Genomic DNA, 20,729 nt, shown 5'->3' with positions numbered 1-20,729 from the left:
CTGTGTTTTTTTCGTAACTGCTAACCTCCTGACATTTTAGTTTTCAGTCACCCGAATCTGACTTCTGTAATAACTCCAGTTTCTAACCCCGCTTGGTCGGCTCTTCTCTGTCTCTGATTTGCAGTGCCTGATTTCAGTCTGATGTGCTCGAAAAATCAATCAAACTTCATTGATTTTGTTTGTTTGTTTTTGTTTTTACTCTGATCAGTTTCAGTTCACTTCCTAACTTCCTCAGTCTTCACTAGTCGATTGGTTTTGATTTCCATTTGTTTAGTTGTTCTGGTCGAGTCCCACTGAATCTGTTCTGAGTCTCACTGGTCCAAACTTGTTCCTTGTCAGTGTGACTGGTTTTAAATGTGATTGATTGGGTCTGATTGGGTTGTGTTTGTGTGTTTACATGTGCAATTATATAAATTAATTGTGTTTAATGGTGATTCATGTGATCTATCAGATGAATTGGGAGCTTTAAAAGCTATTTCAGACATTTACGTTCTGAATTGACATGATGCTTTCGATTGATACTGAGTTTCCCAAATTGTCAATGTTTCACATGAATTCCATTAGTCTGTACTAGGTTGGGTGTTATTGGTAAGATCATCCAGACTGATTGGTCTAGCTTGATTGAGTGTGTTTGACTGACACTTTGTAGTAGACCTAGATTCATTTAGGAGTGTTTAGAGTGTTTTGAAGTGATTGTGAACAACTCACTGTCTCACCGAGTGTCTCTAATGGATTTCCATTTGTTTGGTTTTGTGTGTGACTGGCCGGCTGGGTTTTGAGTGTTCTAATTGTCTGATGTTGAATCTGTTGCATTTGATTGGTCTGATCCTGATTGCATGATCACCACTCTTGCAGTGTTGTTCCCTTCACTTCCAGTGGTGCACTTGAGGAGTTCCCATGTAGCACTGGTGTTGAATCTGCAGCCGCAGACATGGAACACAAACCTGATTGTGGTCATGCATGGACACCTAAATTGGTGTGGGGTTGTGTGTGTGTGAGAGTGAGTGAGTGTGTGAGTGAGGGAGTGTGAGTGAGTGTGTGTGTATGCATGTGCGTGTGCTAGTGTGTGAGTGTGTGTGTGTGTGTGTGTGTGTGTGCGTGCAACCTTTGCAGTTGCAGTATGTAACCGTAGACATCAGAGTGGCCCCTTCCTGTTCCTAACATCACTTCCTGTTGGTGCAGGTGAGCTGGGCTCCCTGGAGACACACCTGCGGCAGCTGGACAGAGCTCTGGACTCCAGCCGCTTCCACCTGCAGCAGACGGAGAACATCATCCGCAGCCGAACACCCACCGGCCCCGAGCTTGACACCTCGTACATGGGCTACGTGAGTATCTGAAGGCCTACCACCGCTCTGTGTCTGTGTGTGTGTCTGTGTGTGTGTGTGTGGGTGTGTGTGTGTGTCTGTCTGTCTGTCTGTCTGTCTGTCTGTCTGTCTGTCTGTCTGTCTGTCTGTCTGCGTGTCTGTGTGTGTGTGTGTGTGTGTGTGTGTGTGTGTCTATAGGGTGACGTGACATTTGTCTGCTCATCTCTGCAGATGCGTTTGCTGGGCGAGTGCCGGGGCAGCATGGAGGCGCTAAAGCGCGTGGGCGTGGAACTGACCCAGGAGCAGGAGAAGATGTCCGGCCTGGGCAGCGCCAGCATAGCCGAGTCACAGACCTCAGGTCAGTTTACCATCGCAAGAGCACTATAACAGACATTCTAAAACGAATAGATCTGGTCCTTGATTATGATGGGCTGAATCACGCTCAATGCCATTGTAAAATCCAGTACAAACATACAGTAACACCTTGACTGCATTTCGTTCTCTAGTAATGCACTACCACAACTTACAAAAAAGTTACAGTAGCTGTGTCTCGATGTTGCTGGGCAACCATTCAGATAGAGGAAATGTATTTCTTGGAAGAATGATTATCTATAAATAAATCGTTACATTTCTCGTTGTGTTTTTTCATGACATTTTGCCAGATATACGAACCGTTCTAGAAAAGCAATAAGTCACTCGAGTCCATAGTTTACACTGATTTAGAACAGGTGGTGCACTTGTGCTTGCGCGTCATGCCTACCAACGCCCCTGAGCTGTTCTGAAAGCTGTTGTGTGTGTGTGTGTGTGTGTGTGTGTGTGCGCAGGTGTGATTGAGCGCTGGGAGCTGCTCCAGGCCCAGGCCATCAGTAAGGAGCGGCGCATGCAGCAGCGGCTGCAGCAGTGGCAGCAGTTCAGCTCGGACCTGAGCAGCCTGGTGGCGTGGCTGCAGACGGCCGAGAGCGAGCTGCAGCAGCAGAGGCAGCTGGAGGCCAGCACAGACATCGACACCATCCAACAGCGCATCAAAACCCTCAAGGTACGCGTGTGGTGTGTGTGGGTGTGTGTGTGTATATGTGTCTGTCTCTCTGTGTGTGTGTGTGTGTGTGTGTGTGTGTGTGTGTGTGTGTGTGTGTGTGTGTGTGTGTGTGTGCGCTACAGTACTGAGACCTTTGGTAGCAATTAAAACTACATCTGTCAGTACAATTACCTGAGGATGAGAGTGTAGACATTTTGAGTCCTAGTCAAAGTGTAGTTGAAGGAGGAAGTGGTAAACTAACTTAACTTGTTAAAGTTAACACACTCTCTCTCCTATGGCCTCTGTATTGCACTGTGTTAACAGTGAGAATACTGCTGTGTTGATTAGTGCCAGGACTGCATATTTGCAAATGGAGATCACATTGCATGGATGTCTTGTTGAGACCTGTGTTATTTTGGCTCTACAGTTTGCCAACCTATTTGAATATTCATGCATTGTAGTGTTACGAGTGTTTGAAATCAGTCTCCATTTTCTCACCTCTGTTCTCCCAGGATTTGCAGAAGGGCATTGACCAGCGCAAGGCCATCGTCCTGTCGGTGAACCTGTGCAGCGCCGAGTTCCTGAAGCCGTCCGAGGCGGCCACTGCCCAGGAGGCAGAGCAGGGCGTGGAGGAGATTCAGGCTCGGCTCAAGGACATGAATGACCGCTGGGACCGGCTCGGAGAGGGCTTGAGTGCATGGCGCGATGCCCTGCAAGTGGCGCTGATGCAGTGCCAGGTATGTCTGTGTGTCTGTGTCTGTGTGTGTTTGTATGTGTGTGTGTGCTTTGTGTAATTGTACCTTTTTGTGTACCGTAATTTACCAACTATTAGCCCAGGCTTATACATGAGGTTAATACACGAGGGCAGTTGAGATGATATTAATACAACACAGCTATGGTTTTGTTTTGCTTAATGTGCATCAAACAATGTCCTTCAGCTTATAATATACACAGGAAACTGTATGTGTTTTTCCTGATATTTTGAAGTCTGTGAGTGTTTAACCCTTTCTGATGTCAAGCTCTGAAAGGGTTAACCTCAGATGGATGACTGTCCTTTTCTCATGTGAGTTTGTGTTGTCGTTCTCCACGTGTCTCCTCAGGACTTCCACGAGATGAGTCACGGGCTGCTGCTGTGGCTGGAGAACATCGACCGCCGACGGAACCAGATCGTCCCCATCGACCCGACCCTGGACAGAGACGCGCTTCAGGAGCACCTCAAAACCCTCTCGGTAAAACACAAGCATCCCAGATCATTCAGGCAGACAGATAGACAGACACTTTTTAAATCCCCATTCTTTAAGTCTTTGAGTGTGCTTATGTGTATTAAGTATTCAATGGTTTCATCAGGTCCCTTTCCACAGGTGTATTAATCACGCACCATGCAGTCTGCATTCATAATCTAGGTGCTTGGTTGTATACACCTGTGGAAAGGGACCTGATGAAACCCATGAATAGAGTATAGAGTATGGTGGATGTTTGAGTGTGGGTGTGTAGGGTTTACATGTGCAATGCATTTTTCTATTATTGTTGTACTGTGTTGATGAACTGTGTTCTGTGCTGTCGTCTTCAGCAAATCCGGCGCGAGCTGCTGGACTCGCAGCTGAAGGTGGCCTCCCTGCAGGACATGTCCCTGCAGCTGCTGGTCCACGCGCTGGGACAGGACTGCCTGGAGGCCAAGGAGAAGGTCCACGTCATCGGCAACCGGCTCAAGCTGCTCCTCAAGGAGGTGTCCCGCCACATCCGCGAGCTGGAGCGGAACTTGGACATCACCAGCAGTCAGCAGGTGCCTCTTCTCACCCTCTGATGGTTTTGTTTCGCCTCTTTCATTGTCCATTTCTCCCCTCTCTTTTGTTTTCGTCAGGCTTTGCTGCTATTGACCTCTTTAGGCCCAATCCCTTCCCCTATCCTACGTCCCTCAAAAACAGAGTGCCAAGGCATAGGGTTAGAATATTCCCCTTGGAATTGTTGTTTTCATTTTAAAATCCTTATTAATGCTCCTATTGGGTCTGTTGGTATGGTTGTCATGTTTATCCACTGTTCCCGGGGTATGATGGGACATTTCTCTGACCCCTTTGTTTCAAGTGTGGTCCTGAAAAATCTTAGTTTAAAAGACTGTGTAGCCGTACCACTTAGTCCTTCCATCCGAGAAAGAATTGAGATACCCCTTCTCACGTGGATGTGAAAAACGAAAGGGAAGGTTGAATGGGATTGGGTTTTAGACTTTTCATCTTTGATTGAGACATAAGTCTGTATTTGCCAGTAATAAGCTAGATTTGTTTTGTAACTGTGAGTTCATTCTTATAATATTAAATGAGCTTTTCAAGAGCTTTGCAAAGTGGGTTAAGACTTCTGTTTCTAGTTAGCTCTCTCTCACCTGATTTCATATTTGGATGTTTTGTTTGTGCATTCATGTGCTCCTCTTTTTTATGTCATAGGACCTGTCCTCGTGGTCATCAACCGATGAGCTGGACACATCTGGGTCCCAAAGTCCAGTCTCTGGGGCCAGCACACCCAGTCGCCGGCGATCGGTAACGTACACTCCCCCCCCCGTTTTGTACTGCCCTCGTCCTCCGCCCCCACCCCCCCTTTCCCTCAAGAGCAGGAGAGCTACAGCTGTCACCTGAGAGACCTGTAGGCCAGTCACCCGAATGTCCAAACCCTCAGTCTGTTTAGCTCAGTCACTCCTAGCTCCTGGAATGTCGCCAGAAACCCGAAGAGACGTGTCTGCCACGCCACTGTGACCCTCACGCAGGTCCCCTCCCTTCCAGATGTCGACCTTTAACCCTGTCCTCCAATGACCTTGACCTTGACCTTGGCCTCCAGCATGTTCCCACCCCCCCACTGCTGAAGAGTGCTGATTGCTCCTGATCCTTTTTAATCCCCTTGCTTCCAAACCCAAGTGAATCAACCCCCATCCTACACCCAACCTACAGATCAACGTATCTGTGCCCTTGTCCCTCTTCACTCTCTCTAGTGTCTTTTAGACCCCTGCTAGGGAGTGGCCAATGGATACTGGCTTTCTGTCTGTGTCAAACACAATCAGTGATTGTGCCAACACTTAAGCATGAACCACCATATTACACCATAGATTCCCTTGTCGCCAATACAAAGACTAGCATGTGTATTGATGTACACAGAGGAACTAAACATGGCCCCGATTGCAGCCAGCATGTAGTTGTCCATGTGTGTGTTGTGTTTTTGCGAAGCCAGTCTCCTGCCCTCTTGTGTACTGTAGCTCCCAGGCCCCGGTTCCATCTGCCTCTGGAGCTCTTCTCTCATCCCTCTCATTGTTTTTTGGGGGTTTCTCTCATCGGGTAGCTTTGTCTTGATTTGTCTGGACTGAAACATTCTTTCTTTCTTTTACCCCCCTGTTCATTGCAAACAGCCCCGGGGTAAAAGTAGCGGGGGCCAGGCCGGACCCCCAGAGAGCGGCCCGCCACACAGGTACCTGTCTCCTGGTTTCTAGAACCCCTAGAAGATCATGGAACCCAGGCCATGTTCTCAGCAGAAAGCTTTCAGACCTGCGAAACCACAACTAGAAACTCCAGCAGAACCTCCACAAGAGTTCTTTTGCTAACGCAGTATATTATGCCTATTGCTATGCTTGCGCTGAAACGGACCTAAAAAAAGCCCTGCAAAGGAACAAAAAGAGGTGAAAATATGCTAAATGGTTCAGAGCAAGCATGGAATAGTTTGATCTGAGGAATCAAAAAAGGTGATATCTGCAACGAGTATCATGCCAGCGGCCTCCATGATCTTCTATAAATCTAGACCACTAAAGTAGGGCTCTAGCGTAGCTCCAGCCGGTGAACACAGACTCACAGATCAGCAGGAGCGCTACTCTTGAAGGGCTTTCTTTCTCTCTCTCTTTCTCGCTGTCTCTCTCCCTGTCTCTCTCTCTCTCTTTCTTTCTCTCTGTCCAACTGCTGCCCTGGACTGCAGCTTTGCCCGGTCCTCACTCTCAGCTCACACGCTTGTCTTTCTCAGTGGCCGTCCAGCTCTCGCAGCTCAGGCTTCTTCGCGAATCTTCAGTCAGCGGCACGCTAGGGAACGCCAGAGAAAGCCAAAAAAAAAAAAAAAAAAGCGTCTGCAATGAACAATGTGTCGGTCGCATTCACTTTCTCTTCGTTTCACTACTCTGTCCTTCTTCTTTCTCTCGTGTGTGGCATCTTCTCTAACTGATTTACCCCCCCAACCCCAAACCTGCCCCCACCCCCATCTTTCCCAAGCTCCAGCCATCTGCGCCCCCTGCCCCTGCATTTCTCACCCTCTTTAGGGGTGTCAAGGTTGTCTGCTGACCCTCAGAACACACTGGAGCTCACATACAGAAAGATATTCTCAAGATGAGGATATACTTTCATCTTAAAACTCCTTTCTTTGTGTGTGTGTGTGTGTGTGTGTGTGTGTGTGTGTGTGTGTGTGTGTGTGTGTGTGTGTGTGTGTGTGTGTGTGTGTGTGTGCGCGCGCGCACATATGCTTGTGTGTGTTTGTTTATGTGGATGTTGTCATAATGGCTGGCCGAGACAGCATGATAGATAGTCAAAATATTTCTCCTTTAGGTGATACAGTATATTTCCATATACTGGCCCAGTTACTCAGCAGAGGGTAATGACTAACTCTGTCAGTCACCGGGTGGTTATGGGAGGAAAGGACTGGCTGTGTTGTTGGATGGGAGAATGGCCACTTTTTCTATAAGAGAAATGATTGTTTATGTGGATTGGCTGGTTGTTGTGCTGAGTCAGTGGAGTTCTCGGGGGAAGCCACCCTGTGTGCTTCTGGAGAGTGAATGTCCTTCATGTGCCTTGTGTCCCCTGGAGCAACTGCTGCAAGCCTTGTTTCCCCTCTTGGACTCTGAGCATGACCCTTGACCCTGGAGCTGCAGGAGAGGTCCTTGTCTTCTTTCTGCTGCTGCAGCCTTGCATTTCCCCTCCAGCTAACAACTGAACCAACAACCAAAGTGTTGTGCTTGTTAGTGTGACTCAAAGAAACATATAACATGTGATATCTCAAAACCAAAACATGAATGTCACTGAATTGTGGTAGGTTCCTCTTTAGAACAGTGTTGTGTTAGACCAGTTTTAGGTTTTGTGTTTAGGTAGCTTTGTGCTAGAAACTGAGAAAATTCAAAACTGATGTGATAGAACTGTCTCCACAAACAAAGGTAAAAAAAAAATACTATCCTATAAATATTGCATACAACACTGTACATTATTAAGACAAAGACATAAGACTCATGAAAATGTGTCGCAGAGTTGCAAAATGGCTAACACCCACAAACAAAACGATACCGCAAAGCCTTGCTGGTGTGATCTTTCACTGGAATGCTTAAGAGCTGTTTAATGGCATGCATTTTCATACTTGGACTAACTTTAACAACGTAACAGACTCCGTCCAGGAGCCCGTACAGCAGAAACCGTAACTTCCTGTCAGGTGTACATGTGACGGGCCGTGAGGTGGATTGTAGCAAACCTGGTCTTGTGTTTTTACTCTGCTCCCTTACTCAGGGCTCCTCGCGCCGTTGGATCCGCTTCCTCCCGTTCTGAGGGGATTATATCGTCATGGCGACGGGGCTCGATGGTCCAGCGCGTGTTGTGGACAGCGCTGCCCCTCCAGCTGCTTCTGTTGCTGCTGCTCCTGGCTCTGGCCTGCCTGGTGCCCTCCGGCGAGCACCACTACAGCTGCTCCCAGTCCAACAACTTTGCCCGCTCCTTCCACCCCATGCTCAGCTACACCAACGGGCCGCCGCCCATCTGAGCTCCAGATGGTAGCAAAGGAGGAAGAGAAAAGGGGGGATTGGGGTGGAGGAGTGAGAGTTTATGGAGATGCCACTACACTGTCCGCTCATAACAATAGTGAAGAAAGCCAACTGGCCAATGTATACCACAACCACCCACACTCCCCATCTTGTGTCAGTGTTGAGACAAATCTTTGGGGATGTGCTGAAGTGCACCTCTCTGAACTACTATGTGGGCCAAGTGGCTACAAGTGCTACATGAACATATCTTCCACTCTTCTGATGTATGTGAGTGAGTGCAGTACTGGATATAGGGTGGAAATCGCTGCTGTTGAAGGTACAACACGGTTGCCATTCATGTCATAAGGCCTATGTTTTTCATGTCCTTTTTTTAATGGAAAGTATTGTCGGTTAAGTTCCACACAACAACAAAAAAAACGATATTAAGCCTGTGGATCAGTTGAAAATATATGAATAACTAGTAAAATATTAAGAATTATATTGCAATTATTTTTTACATGTATTTTTTTGGCATGCTGTTATAATCTTTTATTTTAAAAATGTCATATACTTATACTGTCGGAACTTGTCATTGTGAAATGTTGATTTATGCTGTCAACTAACTTAATATCAGACTCGAGAACTGAATCATGAATATTATATGAATAACCACAGCCGTTGTGGAAGATATATTTATGTATGTACAGTTTGCTAAGGCCTAACAACCTTTGCATTTTAAATACATAACAATATACATAACATGATATATGCTTTCTGTGTGTTTGTGAGATAACTATAAACTAAATTGTGCATTATTGTCTGTGTGGAACAACACTGGTGTAGCTGTACAGTATCGCTCAAGCAATGCCCTGCCAACTTAGATAACCAAATAGTACAGCACTAACTCAATGAGGGTATTGTGCAGATTTTTAAAATGAAGAATGAAATTGATATTGTTTTGAAGTTGTGCCATGCTCCGTTTGGGCAACTTTGTGTATCAATTTGATCATTTAGTCCTTGACTGATTACTTACTTTACCTCAAATATCTTTGCAAATAGTCTCAATGTTTTGACATATCGGGCAAGTTACTGTGCCTTTTTGTGACACATCATACCCATTACCAGACACAATTCTGTATAACTTTTTCAGATATTTTGCCTAAAGGTGTACTCACACTGTGCCATCTATACTGTACCGGAGTACGTTTGACCCCCAAATTCCGGTTCGTTTGACCAGTGTAATTGCTCCATACCATACCTTGGTCCGCTTGAGGAGGTGAACTCGGGCACGGTATGATTGGGATTATGATCATGCCTATGCAAAACATTCTAGAGCACAGCAGCTTAACCGTGCCTGGGTACAGTTTGATAGTATGCAGTGTGAGTGCAGACCAAAAACGGGAGAGAACCGTACTCCGACACTTTATGTGGATGTTGTCATAATGGCTGACTGAGACAGCATTATAGATAGTCAAAATATTTCTCCTTTAGGTGATATATTTCCATATACTGGCCCTGTAAGTGAACCATGCCAAGTGTGAGTACACCTTTAGACAAAAAAGTACTTGGAGTTGTCAGACATCACATCACTGAAAACAAAAATTAAGCTCTTGGACTTCAAAAACACTTAAGGTGTGGTTAGTATATGAAATGTCTGCAGAAAAAAGCATGTAATACCAAGTGGAGGTATGGTTGAGGATCAGTAGTCTAATGCTGTGAGGCTGTTTCGCTCCAAAGTTAATGAGAAACTAACAAATCATAGCCCGCGTGGCATTGTAGAGCCCAGGAAGGACTAAATTTTAAATCAAAATCTGACTGTTTCTGTCAAGAGAGGCTAAAATTGGTCATGGTTAGACAAACAGTAATCCCAAAGCACACTTCAAAATTCACACAAGATTGATAAATGAACACAACATTACACTTTTCACTTTGGCAGATAGAAATTGTAGGTTATATTGAAAAAATGTGGGTTGAGCTCAAGAGAAGACTCAGAAGACAACTCAAGTGGAGACCTAGGATTTCGGCATTGTGGAATGATTGACACTCATGTTGTGTTCATGTCACAAGTCATAATCACAAGACTGTTATGTTTTGAAAATTGGGTTGCACAAAATACCGAATCAGCCTTCATTTTGTCAAAGAGTGAAAACAATTCTGAAGGGCCCTAAAGGCCTTTATATTCCAATGGGGACAAAAAGAGACATGATGCTGTGACTATTGGACATCAGCCATGAGAAAATGCAGTACCCTACCTATTTTGTCATAATAAATAATTAGGTAGGCCTAAGCAAGCCTTAATGATTGTAACATGATCCAACCTGTTGATTTCTTGTTCGTCAGTGAATCGACAAAAGCCTTGACTGCACAGTCGGACAGAAATTGTAGAAACATTCACTTTTTATGAATGGAACTGGAATAGACTGTTCCGATTAGGCTACTGTAACATCGTAATGTCCCTTTTCAAATGGCATATTTGAAATGCATGAGAGATTGAGAAAATAATGTACAATCTACACTCCCTTGTGAATGAAACCATGGTGAAACCACCATCAAACCAGTCCACCAACCCAATAGATGACAGTGGCGAGCTATAATTCGGCTACTTCACAACTTCGTAGATACCCGAAGAAAGACGAACTGCTGTGGTCACGGTGACCAAAATCTGTGGCCCAACCTCTGCATCTCTGCGACAGCATGGCGGCGGTGGAGACTCGGGAGTGTGAAACGGAGGGTTGCAGTAGCGAGGCAAAACTTCAGTGCCCAACATGCATTAAACTTGGAATCCAAGGTTCATATTTCTGTTCGCAGGTATGATTTTCTTGGGTTGTTTGGAAGTGTTTTGTAAAGGCATCCATTTTCAACGGCACACCCCGTTAGGAGATAGCGGCTTGTCAGCTAATGTTAGCTCTGTTCTTGTAGCCTTGTGCATGTGTCACACGAGGAGTTGCCTGCTTGTATGGCCTGATGTCAACTGGCCGGTCACTTGCAGCTCCATGAGTTTAGTTAGCTATTAACTTGAGTAATGTTACAGCGGTAGCCTGAAGTCTCAGCCTTCTTAACCCCAAGCTACTTTAATGTCATTTCTCACAACTTAACTTGGCTACCTTAGCTTACATTACCTAGCTTGCTGAGTTAGCTAAATGTTAGCTTCAACCCTACGTTACCAATTGGCTAGCTAGGATAACGTCTGCTAGCACTAGAAAATACAACTGCTGTCAAATTGTTTTCCACGAATTGTTTACTATTGGGCCAAATCCCGGTAGAATGAATGATTACATGTTTCTAACGAAACTTCAAGGTAGAGTTAGCTGAACGTTAAGCATGGCGTCATTCATAACAAGTTAGTGTAACTGTTAACGTTAATAATGTTATTTATTAACGTCACCTAATGTCACAACATTAAGGAATCAAATGTGCTTACTACTGAAACGTGTTAGCTGTATTTGTCAGATTGATAACTACACGACCTAATCTAATTCAATACTGTTGATGTAGCATTCTCCTAAGCCATATTGCTGAATATCTGAGCTCGACACCGTTAGCCAGTTTGCTGTAAATGTGGAAATTCCACACGGATGCTCAGTAACGTTATCTGACGCTCAGAGATGTTGAGTCGGCATGATGTGTTTATTCGGGAAGCTAAATGCACACAATGAATTGTACACATTTCAAGCGAATATTAATTTATATGTGGAACTTGGAAGGTTTTAAGATCAGTCCGGTAAAAGTTTTATATCAGCTGTTGCATCAGCTGTCTGACCTGTGGGTAATGGGTTTTTGTCATCTGGTCATGTAGTCACACCCTAATAACCCAGCTCACGGATACACTGGTCTCTGCGTCTCAGAGCAGTACAGTCTTGATCATACTGTCAAAAATAAACAAACAGTCTAGTCAATTGAGTGTGTGGATCTGTTGGTTGTTGTGACACAGCTGGCTATGCATCCATTTCGAAGTTCAAAATATTGGCCCAATCTTATTTTGGTAAATGCTGATATTTGTCTAGTTTCAGGCTCAAGCTGAGAGGCAGTGGGACTGAACATAGTTCCTAAATTGCTCCTATTGCTTTACTGGTAGAGCAGGATGGGAATAGCAGCGGTTCAATTATTAGGGAGCGCATACACCAGTGAAATGTTAGCATAAGGCTTAACTCCTAGTTATTTTGGAAATCACTTGACTGAATCATTTGCCCTAGAACACAGTAGGGAAGCTTTCCTTGTGTGGGTGAACAGGTTGGAAAGTGACACCTCCATACTGTCTATTTAAAATGAAGAGACCCGTGGCTACCTCTCAGTGTTAACAAGATATCTCTAGTAGGGAAGATATGCCAACATATCCTGAAATATGCAAACACAGCCTCAGCCAGGTCAGTGGTCAGTTATAAGCTCACTGAAACCATAGGGTTATGTCCACTCACTGGTACTGTGCTATATATTTGGTGTCAGCTAACACTGTGTGAGGTGGTGACAGGTGACAGACCACCTGATATCTACATATACTAGGCCTTTGTAGGTTACACTCTGATTGGCTGGGGAGGCAAACCTGGTCTTTGCCATGTTTAAGTAGTAATGAGAAGACCGTGTCTCTTGTGTGATTAGGTTCTACCTCGTGTAGATTAGGGTAGTGTCGTGTGTAATACTGGTAGCCTAGGTCTGTCTGCTCAGGTGCTTTTAGAATCTGCTGTCTACTCTTAAAGACTGACTGGCAGTATGTGATTGTATTCAGAATATACCTTGTATCATGTTATCATTTGCTTCCTTTGCTAAGTATTCAATTGCATTATTTTTATTATTATTATTATTATTTTCTAACTCCTTTAATGATGTTTGTCATACAGGAATGCTTCAAGGGTAGTTGGTCCACTCATAAATTGCTCCACAAAAAAGCAAGTAAGTCCTTTATTTCATTCCTTTGCACTACATGTTGAACGAAACCCCTCCAAGAATTGTCACACACACAATGAAGTAAGAGTAGTCTACCTAAACAATTTCTTGCATGGCAGTATGTGCCTTTTGTGACATACGTATGGAGTAACCTGTGTGTGTGTGTGTGTCTGTGTGTCTGTGTGTCTGTGTGTCTGTGTGTCTGTGTGTCTGTGTGTCTGTGTGTCCATGTGTCCGTGTGTCTGTGTGTGGTCAGAGGACGTTGTGAACTGTGTGGAGCAGGACACCAATACCGACCCATGGCCAGGCTACCGATACACGGGCAAGCTTCGCCCTCACTATCCACTGGTGGGTCACCTGCACTTCCGCCATTATCCCACATTATCAGTCACACTCATATCATAACATTAGCATATGTAGAATTTGCCTTATTCACATGACGGCCATTGTAAACCAAAACAAAGCTATGGGGTACGCAAAACCATTTCATTGTTGTGTTCTATGCATTCGCCAGTAGGTGGCGAGAAGGTGTTAGTGGTAGTCAGTGTTCCCCCATAGCCTGCTTTTGGTATACACAGGGCCACCACGTGTATAAGGAGAATATTCTTTTGTATTTATTGATGCAGGAGGGGCTGAAACACTAGAGTTTTGCTCTCCTTATACATGTATGAATAGGTGTAACAATGAATTAATCTTGAATGTCTGTCAACACAATGGCACATCGATACCATTGCTGAATCGTCTCTCTGTATTTGTGCTTACTGTGACTGGATACTTTTTCAGACTCCCAAACGGCCTGTTCCTGGGACCATCCAAAGACCTGACTATGCTGACCACCCCATGGGTAAATAAGCCTTACACTAACACAGATATGTGTGCTCACGCAGGCACAAGCATTAGATGTGGACAGTGATTAATATTGCAGCAATGTTAAGTGAAAATGTGTGTTTCTCGCCTGGAGCAGCAGAGAGTGGGAGTAAGTAATCCGTAGTGCCACAGAGCTGTAGACTTGTAGTCAAAAGCTCCGCTGCAGTGTAGAGATGAATAGAGAGCTAGACAGCTCAGAGAGCTAGAGTTTGTTTGCTGAATTCTATGTTTAGAATTGTAGAGTATAAGAGTGTGTTTTGGTGTGAACGTTTAGATTCTTGTAGATGTAGAAATGTAGGAGGAGGAACTGTGTGTGTCGGTTTGTGTGTATTTTATGCTTGTTTTTGTGCGTGTTGTGTCGCTCAGAGCATGAGCCACATGGATTGAAGGTTAAACAGTTGTAACAAATATTTTATACAAAATAATATATATTTAGAAAAAAAAAAAAAAAATATATATATATATATATATACAGTATATACAAGTGTCAGTATTGTGAATATAATATGTGTAAGGGGTCTGTAGGCATTTTCCGTAGTCTTTCAGAGCTAGCTTCTGTTTTCAAGCTAGTACAAAGTTGTTCTTCTCCAGAATGGAAAGTCCAAACATTTCTAAAATTGTCTCAATTGGTCATAAAGGTATAACGATCATGATGTGTCTGCATTTGATGATACCTGAGATATAGTCATAGACATGAATGGAACATTTTTAAACAACCAACCCCTCACCCCACCCAAGGGTGATTTAGGTTCCAGGAAGTGGCTGGTCATGAATTTTTAATATGTAAGAATTTTCATTCTTGTGACTTACACGTTGTGAAGGGGGTGCTCATGAGAGAGTCCACATTTATATTTCCATTATTTTCCATCATAAGAATAACAGCAGCACTGACGTTAACATTTTAGGGAACTCAGCAGATTTTTTTAAACTTTGATTTAGTGGTACTCATGGCTAGCCTGACCTTACATTAGCAGAATGCTAACTACGGAACTGCTAGGAGACGGTCAACTTATTCTGTAGGACAAACCAACACACATGAGTATTTTTTTTATTTATTTTATTTTAATTTGATTTAATTTGTCAATGAAAATGAAAATGAAATGTCTCTCACCAAAAATGAAATCACTTTAACTGTGAATCATTCACTTACATTCTCTGAGCACCATTTCATAGACACTGATGTATCTTGCTTAGTCCATCTAAAATCTTTGTCCCTATGTTTTCCACAAGGGGGGAAACATGCTAGCTGGTTGGGGTTCAGCTTGTTTGTGAATACAATGGTTTGTTATGAATTCTGTTTGTCTAACTGTCCAGGCATTTTCTCTACTTATGCAGGGTGCGTTCAGTTCAATTTGTTTTCCCTGTCATGGGGGTGCTGAGTTGGCTCTGTAGGGCCATTAACCACGATGATGACTAAACTCTGTCTGTATCTGTTGTGCTTCTGCCAATAAGTAGCCACACCTGCATCCCAGTCCACCTGCTAGGAAGAGACAAAAGACAGGGACACTCGGTGGGAAGGGCTGGGGTAGTCCCAGCAGTGTCGTAATGGCGTGTTTGTGTGTTGCTAGACTGTTGACAGGTCGTCTGAGGAGATTGCTGTATAAAACACCAATTTACAACGACCAACTACTTTGTGTGGTGTAGTGTGTTTTGAATAATGTGTGAAATAGGAGGTCTGTGCGTTCGACTGTATGCCTGCCCTGTATGGGTCTTTGTATAGGAGAATACGCGCAGGGGTGTGTGTGCGTGTGTGCGTGTGTCTGTGTTTGTTGCTCAAGTTCTTCTCTCGCTCACCGCAGCAGCAGAGGTGGGGCTTTTGGCAGGTACGAGGCCCCGCCGCTGTTCGTGTGAGTGGCCGTGTGTGTGTGTGTTTGTCCGTCTCCGAATGGAAGTCTATGTTTGGATTTGTATGATTAGCTGTAGGCCACTGTCTGTGTCTCTATGTTGTGTAAGTGTGTGCGTGTCGGTGTCCACACCAGATCCAGGTTAATTCAACAAGGTGTATTTAGCAAGTCTAAATTGTTGTGGTCTGGTTTTGGTGTACGGAGGTGTGTGGAGTTTGTCTCTGTGGTTGTAGCATGGCTTTGTCGGATCTGCATGCCTCTTGTGTCCGGCAGCCCACTTTTGTCATTGATGAGATGAGTGTGGATGATTTGGAGTTGTATGGTTGTACAGAGATGAGAAGAATGGCCATCAGATTGTTCTTTGCATAAGTAAGAATATGTCTGTTGTGTAATGCCTTTAGGATGCGTGTGTATGTGAGAGAGACAGAATGTGTGTGTGTGTGTGTGTGTGTGTGTGTGTGTGTGTGTGTGTGTGTGTGTGTGTGTGTGTGTGTGTGTGTGTGTGTGTGTGTGTGTGTGTGTGTGTGTGTGTGTGTGTGTGTGTGTGTGTGTGTGTGTGTGTGTGTGTGTATAAAAATAGAACGGAATGTGTATTTCTTATCTATGATTTTTGTATGTTAATTATGGCTGTGTGTGCAGGCATGTCTGAGTCGGAGCAATCCCTGAAAGGGACATCCCAGATAAAGATCTTGACGAATGAGGAGATAGAGGGCATGGAAACTGTGTGCAAGGTAATGGTCTGGAACTATACCCTTTGACCTCTCTTCTCCTCCTCTGATGATGTTATTGTTAGTCTTCTTTGTTGGCTAATGTCTCTGGTCTCGACTTTGCAGTTAGCACGGGAAGTGTTGGACATCGCTGCCTTGATGGTCAAACCAGGGGTCACGACAGAGGAGATTGACCACGCTGTACATCTGGTAAAGAGCAGCCCCGTTCGGTCTTTTCCCGTCCCACTCTCTCACTCTATTTCTTCCATTCTGTACCTTACTGGGTGTTGTGTGCTGATGGGCATTCTCTGTTGTGCATAGGCCTGCACTGCACGCAACTGCTACCCATCTCCTTTGAACTACTACAACTTCCCCAAGTCCTGCTGCACCTCCGTCAATGAGGTCATCTGCCATGGCATACCTGATCGCAGGGCACTACAGGAGGGTGACATACTCAATGGTACACTGACTCTCAAATACTATGAAATACCAGCTAAAGTTGTGATTATACTTCAGACATGGCTTTTGCATTCAGCAATTCCACCACACTTTGAGCAGCTCTCAGTGAAACTGAATGTCAAGGCAATGTTTATGTTATTTATTTATTAAACTGAAATTAAACTCTTACTAAATCATTTCCAAAGTGTAGCAAACAAAGGTTTCAAATGCACTTGTTTACTTAATTCCAAAGAAATTCGCATCCATGCCGGATTAGCGATCGTATTTGCGTGCCAGTGTTTTTTGGGGACATTGGAAATGTGCTTCAATGGCCTCGTAGCCAGACGGACCTGCGATCACCAGTAAAAGCTCCCAGTTCTGAAGTGTACTTTTGGTCTGTGCTGTGTAGGTGTGTACCCTCATACCTATACTTTTGCTTACTATCTCTACAGTGGATATCACAGTCTTTCACAACGGTTACCATGGAGACCTCAACGAGACCTTTTTTGTGGGCGAGGTAGATGAGGGAGCCAAGCGTCTGGTGCAGATCACCTATGAGTGCCTCATGCAGGCCATCGACGCAGGTTTGTGCATTTGTTGAGCTCTGTGTGTTTTTCTATCGCTATTTTGTTCTAGTTCAGTAACTAGTGGTACTGATCAGAGAAATGATCACTAGCCTAAGGAGCTATGACTTGTTGGACTCAATCGCATCCACATAAAAATGAATCATGCATACTGTAAATTCCCTGGTCTGATGGTACCATGATGTTATGTGGAAAAATTGAAAAGCACTTAAGTGCAGACATCCATTAAAATACCTTGAAATGTTAATGAATCAATCTATCTAAACACCTGTGTCTGTCTGTCTGTGTGTGTGCGTGCGCGCCACAGTGAAACCAGGTGTGCGCTACAGGGAGCTGGGAAACATCATCCAGAAGCACGCACAGGCGAGCGGTTTCTCTGTGGTCAGGAGTTACTGTGGCCATGGCATCCACAAGCTATTTCACACAGCACCCAATGTACCACACTATGCTAGTGAGTATATTGTGTCTGAGTGAGTGATTATTAGCCCACATATGAGATGAGACAGAGGGGGTAGAGGTACATACAAGCCTTTTCTCCCTCATTAAAAATGTATGAATATGAACTATATATAATATATGATATGGACCTAGGGAGTTCTTAACGGTTAATCAATAGCTGGAGTGCGTCTTTAAGTGTATGACGTTTAGTCAACTGTACAGAAGATTGAATACATAGTTTTCTTCATGCCACAAAACTCTGTCAGTTTACATAATGGCTCTTCTCTTCTCCTTGTCCAGAAAATAAGGCAGTGGGTGTGATTAAGCCAGGCCATGTCTTCACCATTGAGCCCATGATCTGTGAAGGTGAGTTACTGCACTCCCATTGGTGTACTTGTAGGGTGTATAGAAACAGTGGTCTATCAGCAGCCTTGCAGCCCAAAGACTGTTCTTCACTGAGGTGTGTATGTTTGTGTGTGTGCATGCGCAGGGGGTTGGCAGGACGAGACCTGGCCAGACGGCTGGACCGCGGTGACCCGAGACGGAAAGCGCTCGGCTCAATTCGAACACACACTCCTGGTGACCGAGACCGGCTGCGACATCCTCACGCGTCGCCTCGACGACAACGGCCGCGCCCACTTCCTGTCCTTCATGTAAACGCGGTTTGAAGCTGACCAGGCGCCACCCCCTTCGCCCAGCCCCCACCCCCTCCCATCGGTCTGGCGGGCTGGCTCTGGTCCGAAGGAAAGGGATTGCGATGAATTCGAGCTGGAGACGGAGAAGCTGAGATAATTGCTGAATGTTGTCACCTTGACGGCCATGTGACTTGAGTGTTAAATTTCTTGCTGCACGTCCGATTGGATGCGCTGGTACCCCCCCTCCCCCCAACCCAACCCCACACACCCTTCACCCCTCAAAACGACAGAACGAGCAGGCGCTCTCTACCCCTCTATTCTGCGTCACGCCGTGCACCAAGACCCAGTCTGCTTAGGGCATTAATGAACCTGTAGCCGCGTAGAAAATCTATGAAACATCCACTGTATGAGGAAAACACAGAGAAGGCGTAGTGTTGGGTGTCTGTCATATGTCTTCACTCCCCTCACAGGCATGAAGGTGCAGTGATGCCCGCAGCAGACTGGTCAGATTAATTGTGTGTGTCTATATGCACAGTCGTTTCGTGTGTGTGTGTGTGTGTACGTTTGTGAGGAAGAGTTTGAGTGTCTGTGAGCAATCAGTGCCTGGCTGTGTGTGAATGAGTGACACAATATGTCAGGATATTACTGTGAGCAGTTGCTGGCTTGTACTGTATATGGTGTGTGTTTTCTAGTGTGTGGTTGTGCGTGTGTTTGTGTGTACAAGGAGCGGTTAAAGGAGATAACTTTTTTAACTCTTACATGGAGACTCTTCTGTCATTGTCAGTTCACCGTTTCTTAAAAGATCTGATTTAATTCCAAAGATCACTGGTCCCGTTTTATTCAAGAGTGCCTCGCGTCGCTGCATTCAACACGGACAATCCTCACACCACCCTCAACATTCTGTCATACAAAACTACACTCATCACCACCTTCATTTTATGCACTTAGACGAGCAGAGCAGAGCGGTTCCAGAAGGTGCAGCCTTGTTCCTTGTTATGTTCTTGTTCTCCTGGCAAGCAAAACTCTGATTGCCTTTGACTCGGACATGTCTTTTGCGGAGGTTGGAGGTGTGTATGTGTGCTCGTGTGTGTGAGTACAGAGGGGGTACGAGGAGGGGGACTGAAAGAGTGTGCTGATGTCCAGAATACTTATCTTGGATAAATGTGACCCTGTAATATGTTTTTGTTCTACATATTCATTTCCTGTGTAACTTGTTACACAATAAGGTGATTCATGTGAACACACTCTCAGAAGACCGATGATCTACACGTTTCTGTTGGATTCAGGAAGGAGCTGTAGGCAAGCAGCGCTAAGGCTGCTGTCGTCATGCTGTCGTTGGCTTTTCAGCCTAGAAAGTGACAGTTTCACTGGGGTTGGTATGCTACCATGATAATGAGCAAGCATGTCACAATTGAAATAGTGCTTGGTGCTATGATTGTAATTTGAAAAGCTAAAATAATTAAATTTATTTCAGTATTCTTTGTCAAGCTGAATTAAACTGTTCATCCTTGTGAAATGGGCATTTACTGTATTTTTTCCCCTTGCATTGCATTCATCTGGTATGTCTCAGCATGGTCTCCAAGTTTGTAAGGGACATGGGGCAGTTTGCATAAACAGTAGGTCTACCCTTTTTTCATCCATACTAGAATGGACTTAAAAAAAATTAAATAAAAAAAAAACAGGATGGGAAATTAACTCAGTATGCCTACTCAAGAAGGGTCGATTCTATATGAAAAGAATACACCGTTTTAAAGGGATATTCCGCCATTTGTGGAAATACGCTCATTTTCCACCTTCCCTCGAGCAAAACAATCGATATTTACCTTGTTCCCGTTCATCCAGCCATTCTGTGAGTCTGGCGATACAACTTTTAGCTTCAGCCTAGCATAGATCATTAAATCGGATTAGACCATTAGCTTCTCGCCTGCTAGCTTCATGTTTAAAAGTGACTAATATTTCTGGTAATTTTCCCATTTAAAACGTGTGTCCTCTCAAGTTAGAAAGTGCAATAAGACCAACTGAAAATGAACCCTGCCGTTTTTCTAGGCTGATTTGACATGGAACTACATTCTCATCTGGCGTAATAATCAAGGCAACTTGCAGCTACTGGCACTACTACTGCTTGATGTCTATGGGGACTATTTTCAGATGCTGCATACGATATCACTGCGCCTATGGTACGTTTGCAAGTTGCCTTGATTATTACGCCAGATGAGAGTGTAGTTCCATGTCAAATCAGCCTAGAAAAACGGCAGGTTTCATTTTCAGTTGGTCTTATTGCA

The 20,729-nt window shown here is 44.6% G+C and overlaps 2 protein-coding genes across 2 annotated transcripts in view; both read left to right on the top strand.

Annotated features, from left to right (window-relative positions):
- Positions 1–8,817, top strand: part of syne1b (spectrin repeat containing, nuclear envelope 1b) — a 125,576-nt gene extending 116,759 nt beyond the window's left edge. Inside the window, exons 136-144 of the mRNA XM_062523473.1 lie at positions 1,183–1,325; positions 1,536–1,662; positions 2,129–2,340; positions 2,832–3,056; positions 3,420–3,548; positions 3,890–4,102; positions 4,755–4,847; positions 5,705–5,763; positions 7,824–8,817. Of these exons, the coding sequence (XP_062379457.1) occupies positions 1,183–1,325; positions 1,536–1,662; positions 2,129–2,340; positions 2,832–3,056; positions 3,420–3,548; positions 3,890–4,102; positions 4,755–4,847; positions 5,705–5,763; positions 7,824–8,073 (1,451 nt within the window). The 3' untranslated portion in view covers positions 8,074–8,817. The remainder of the gene's footprint in view (positions 1–1,182; positions 1,326–1,535; positions 1,663–2,128; positions 2,341–2,831; positions 3,057–3,419; positions 3,549–3,889; positions 4,103–4,754; positions 4,848–5,704; positions 5,764–7,823) is intronic.
- A 1,861-nt stretch (positions 8,818–10,678) lies between these two features.
- On the top strand, positions 10,679–19,963 carry metap1 (methionyl aminopeptidase 1). Its single transcript, XM_062522753.1, has 11 exons — positions 10,679–10,861; positions 12,889–12,940; positions 13,191–13,282; positions 13,718–13,778; positions 16,285–16,376; positions 16,479–16,562; positions 16,674–16,812; positions 17,243–17,374; positions 17,682–17,825; positions 18,113–18,178; positions 18,303–19,963. Exons 1-11 carry the CDS (start codon positions 10,748–10,750, stop codon positions 18,467–18,469), a joined length of 1,143 nt encoding a protein of 380 aa, XP_062378737.1. The 5' UTR covers positions 10,679–10,747; the 3' UTR covers positions 18,470–19,963.
- The last annotated feature ends 766 nt before the right edge of the window (positions 19,964–20,729 follow it).

The sequence above is a fragment of the Sardina pilchardus genome, chromosome 20 (assembly GCF_963854185.1).
Source record: "Sardina pilchardus chromosome 20, fSarPil1.1, whole genome shotgun sequence".
NCBI classification, from domain to species: domain Eukaryota; kingdom Metazoa; phylum Chordata; class Actinopteri; order Clupeiformes; family Clupeidae; genus Sardina; species Sardina pilchardus.
Note: the sequence above shows the minus strand (reverse complement) of the source record. Positions and strands in the feature narration are given on the sequence as shown.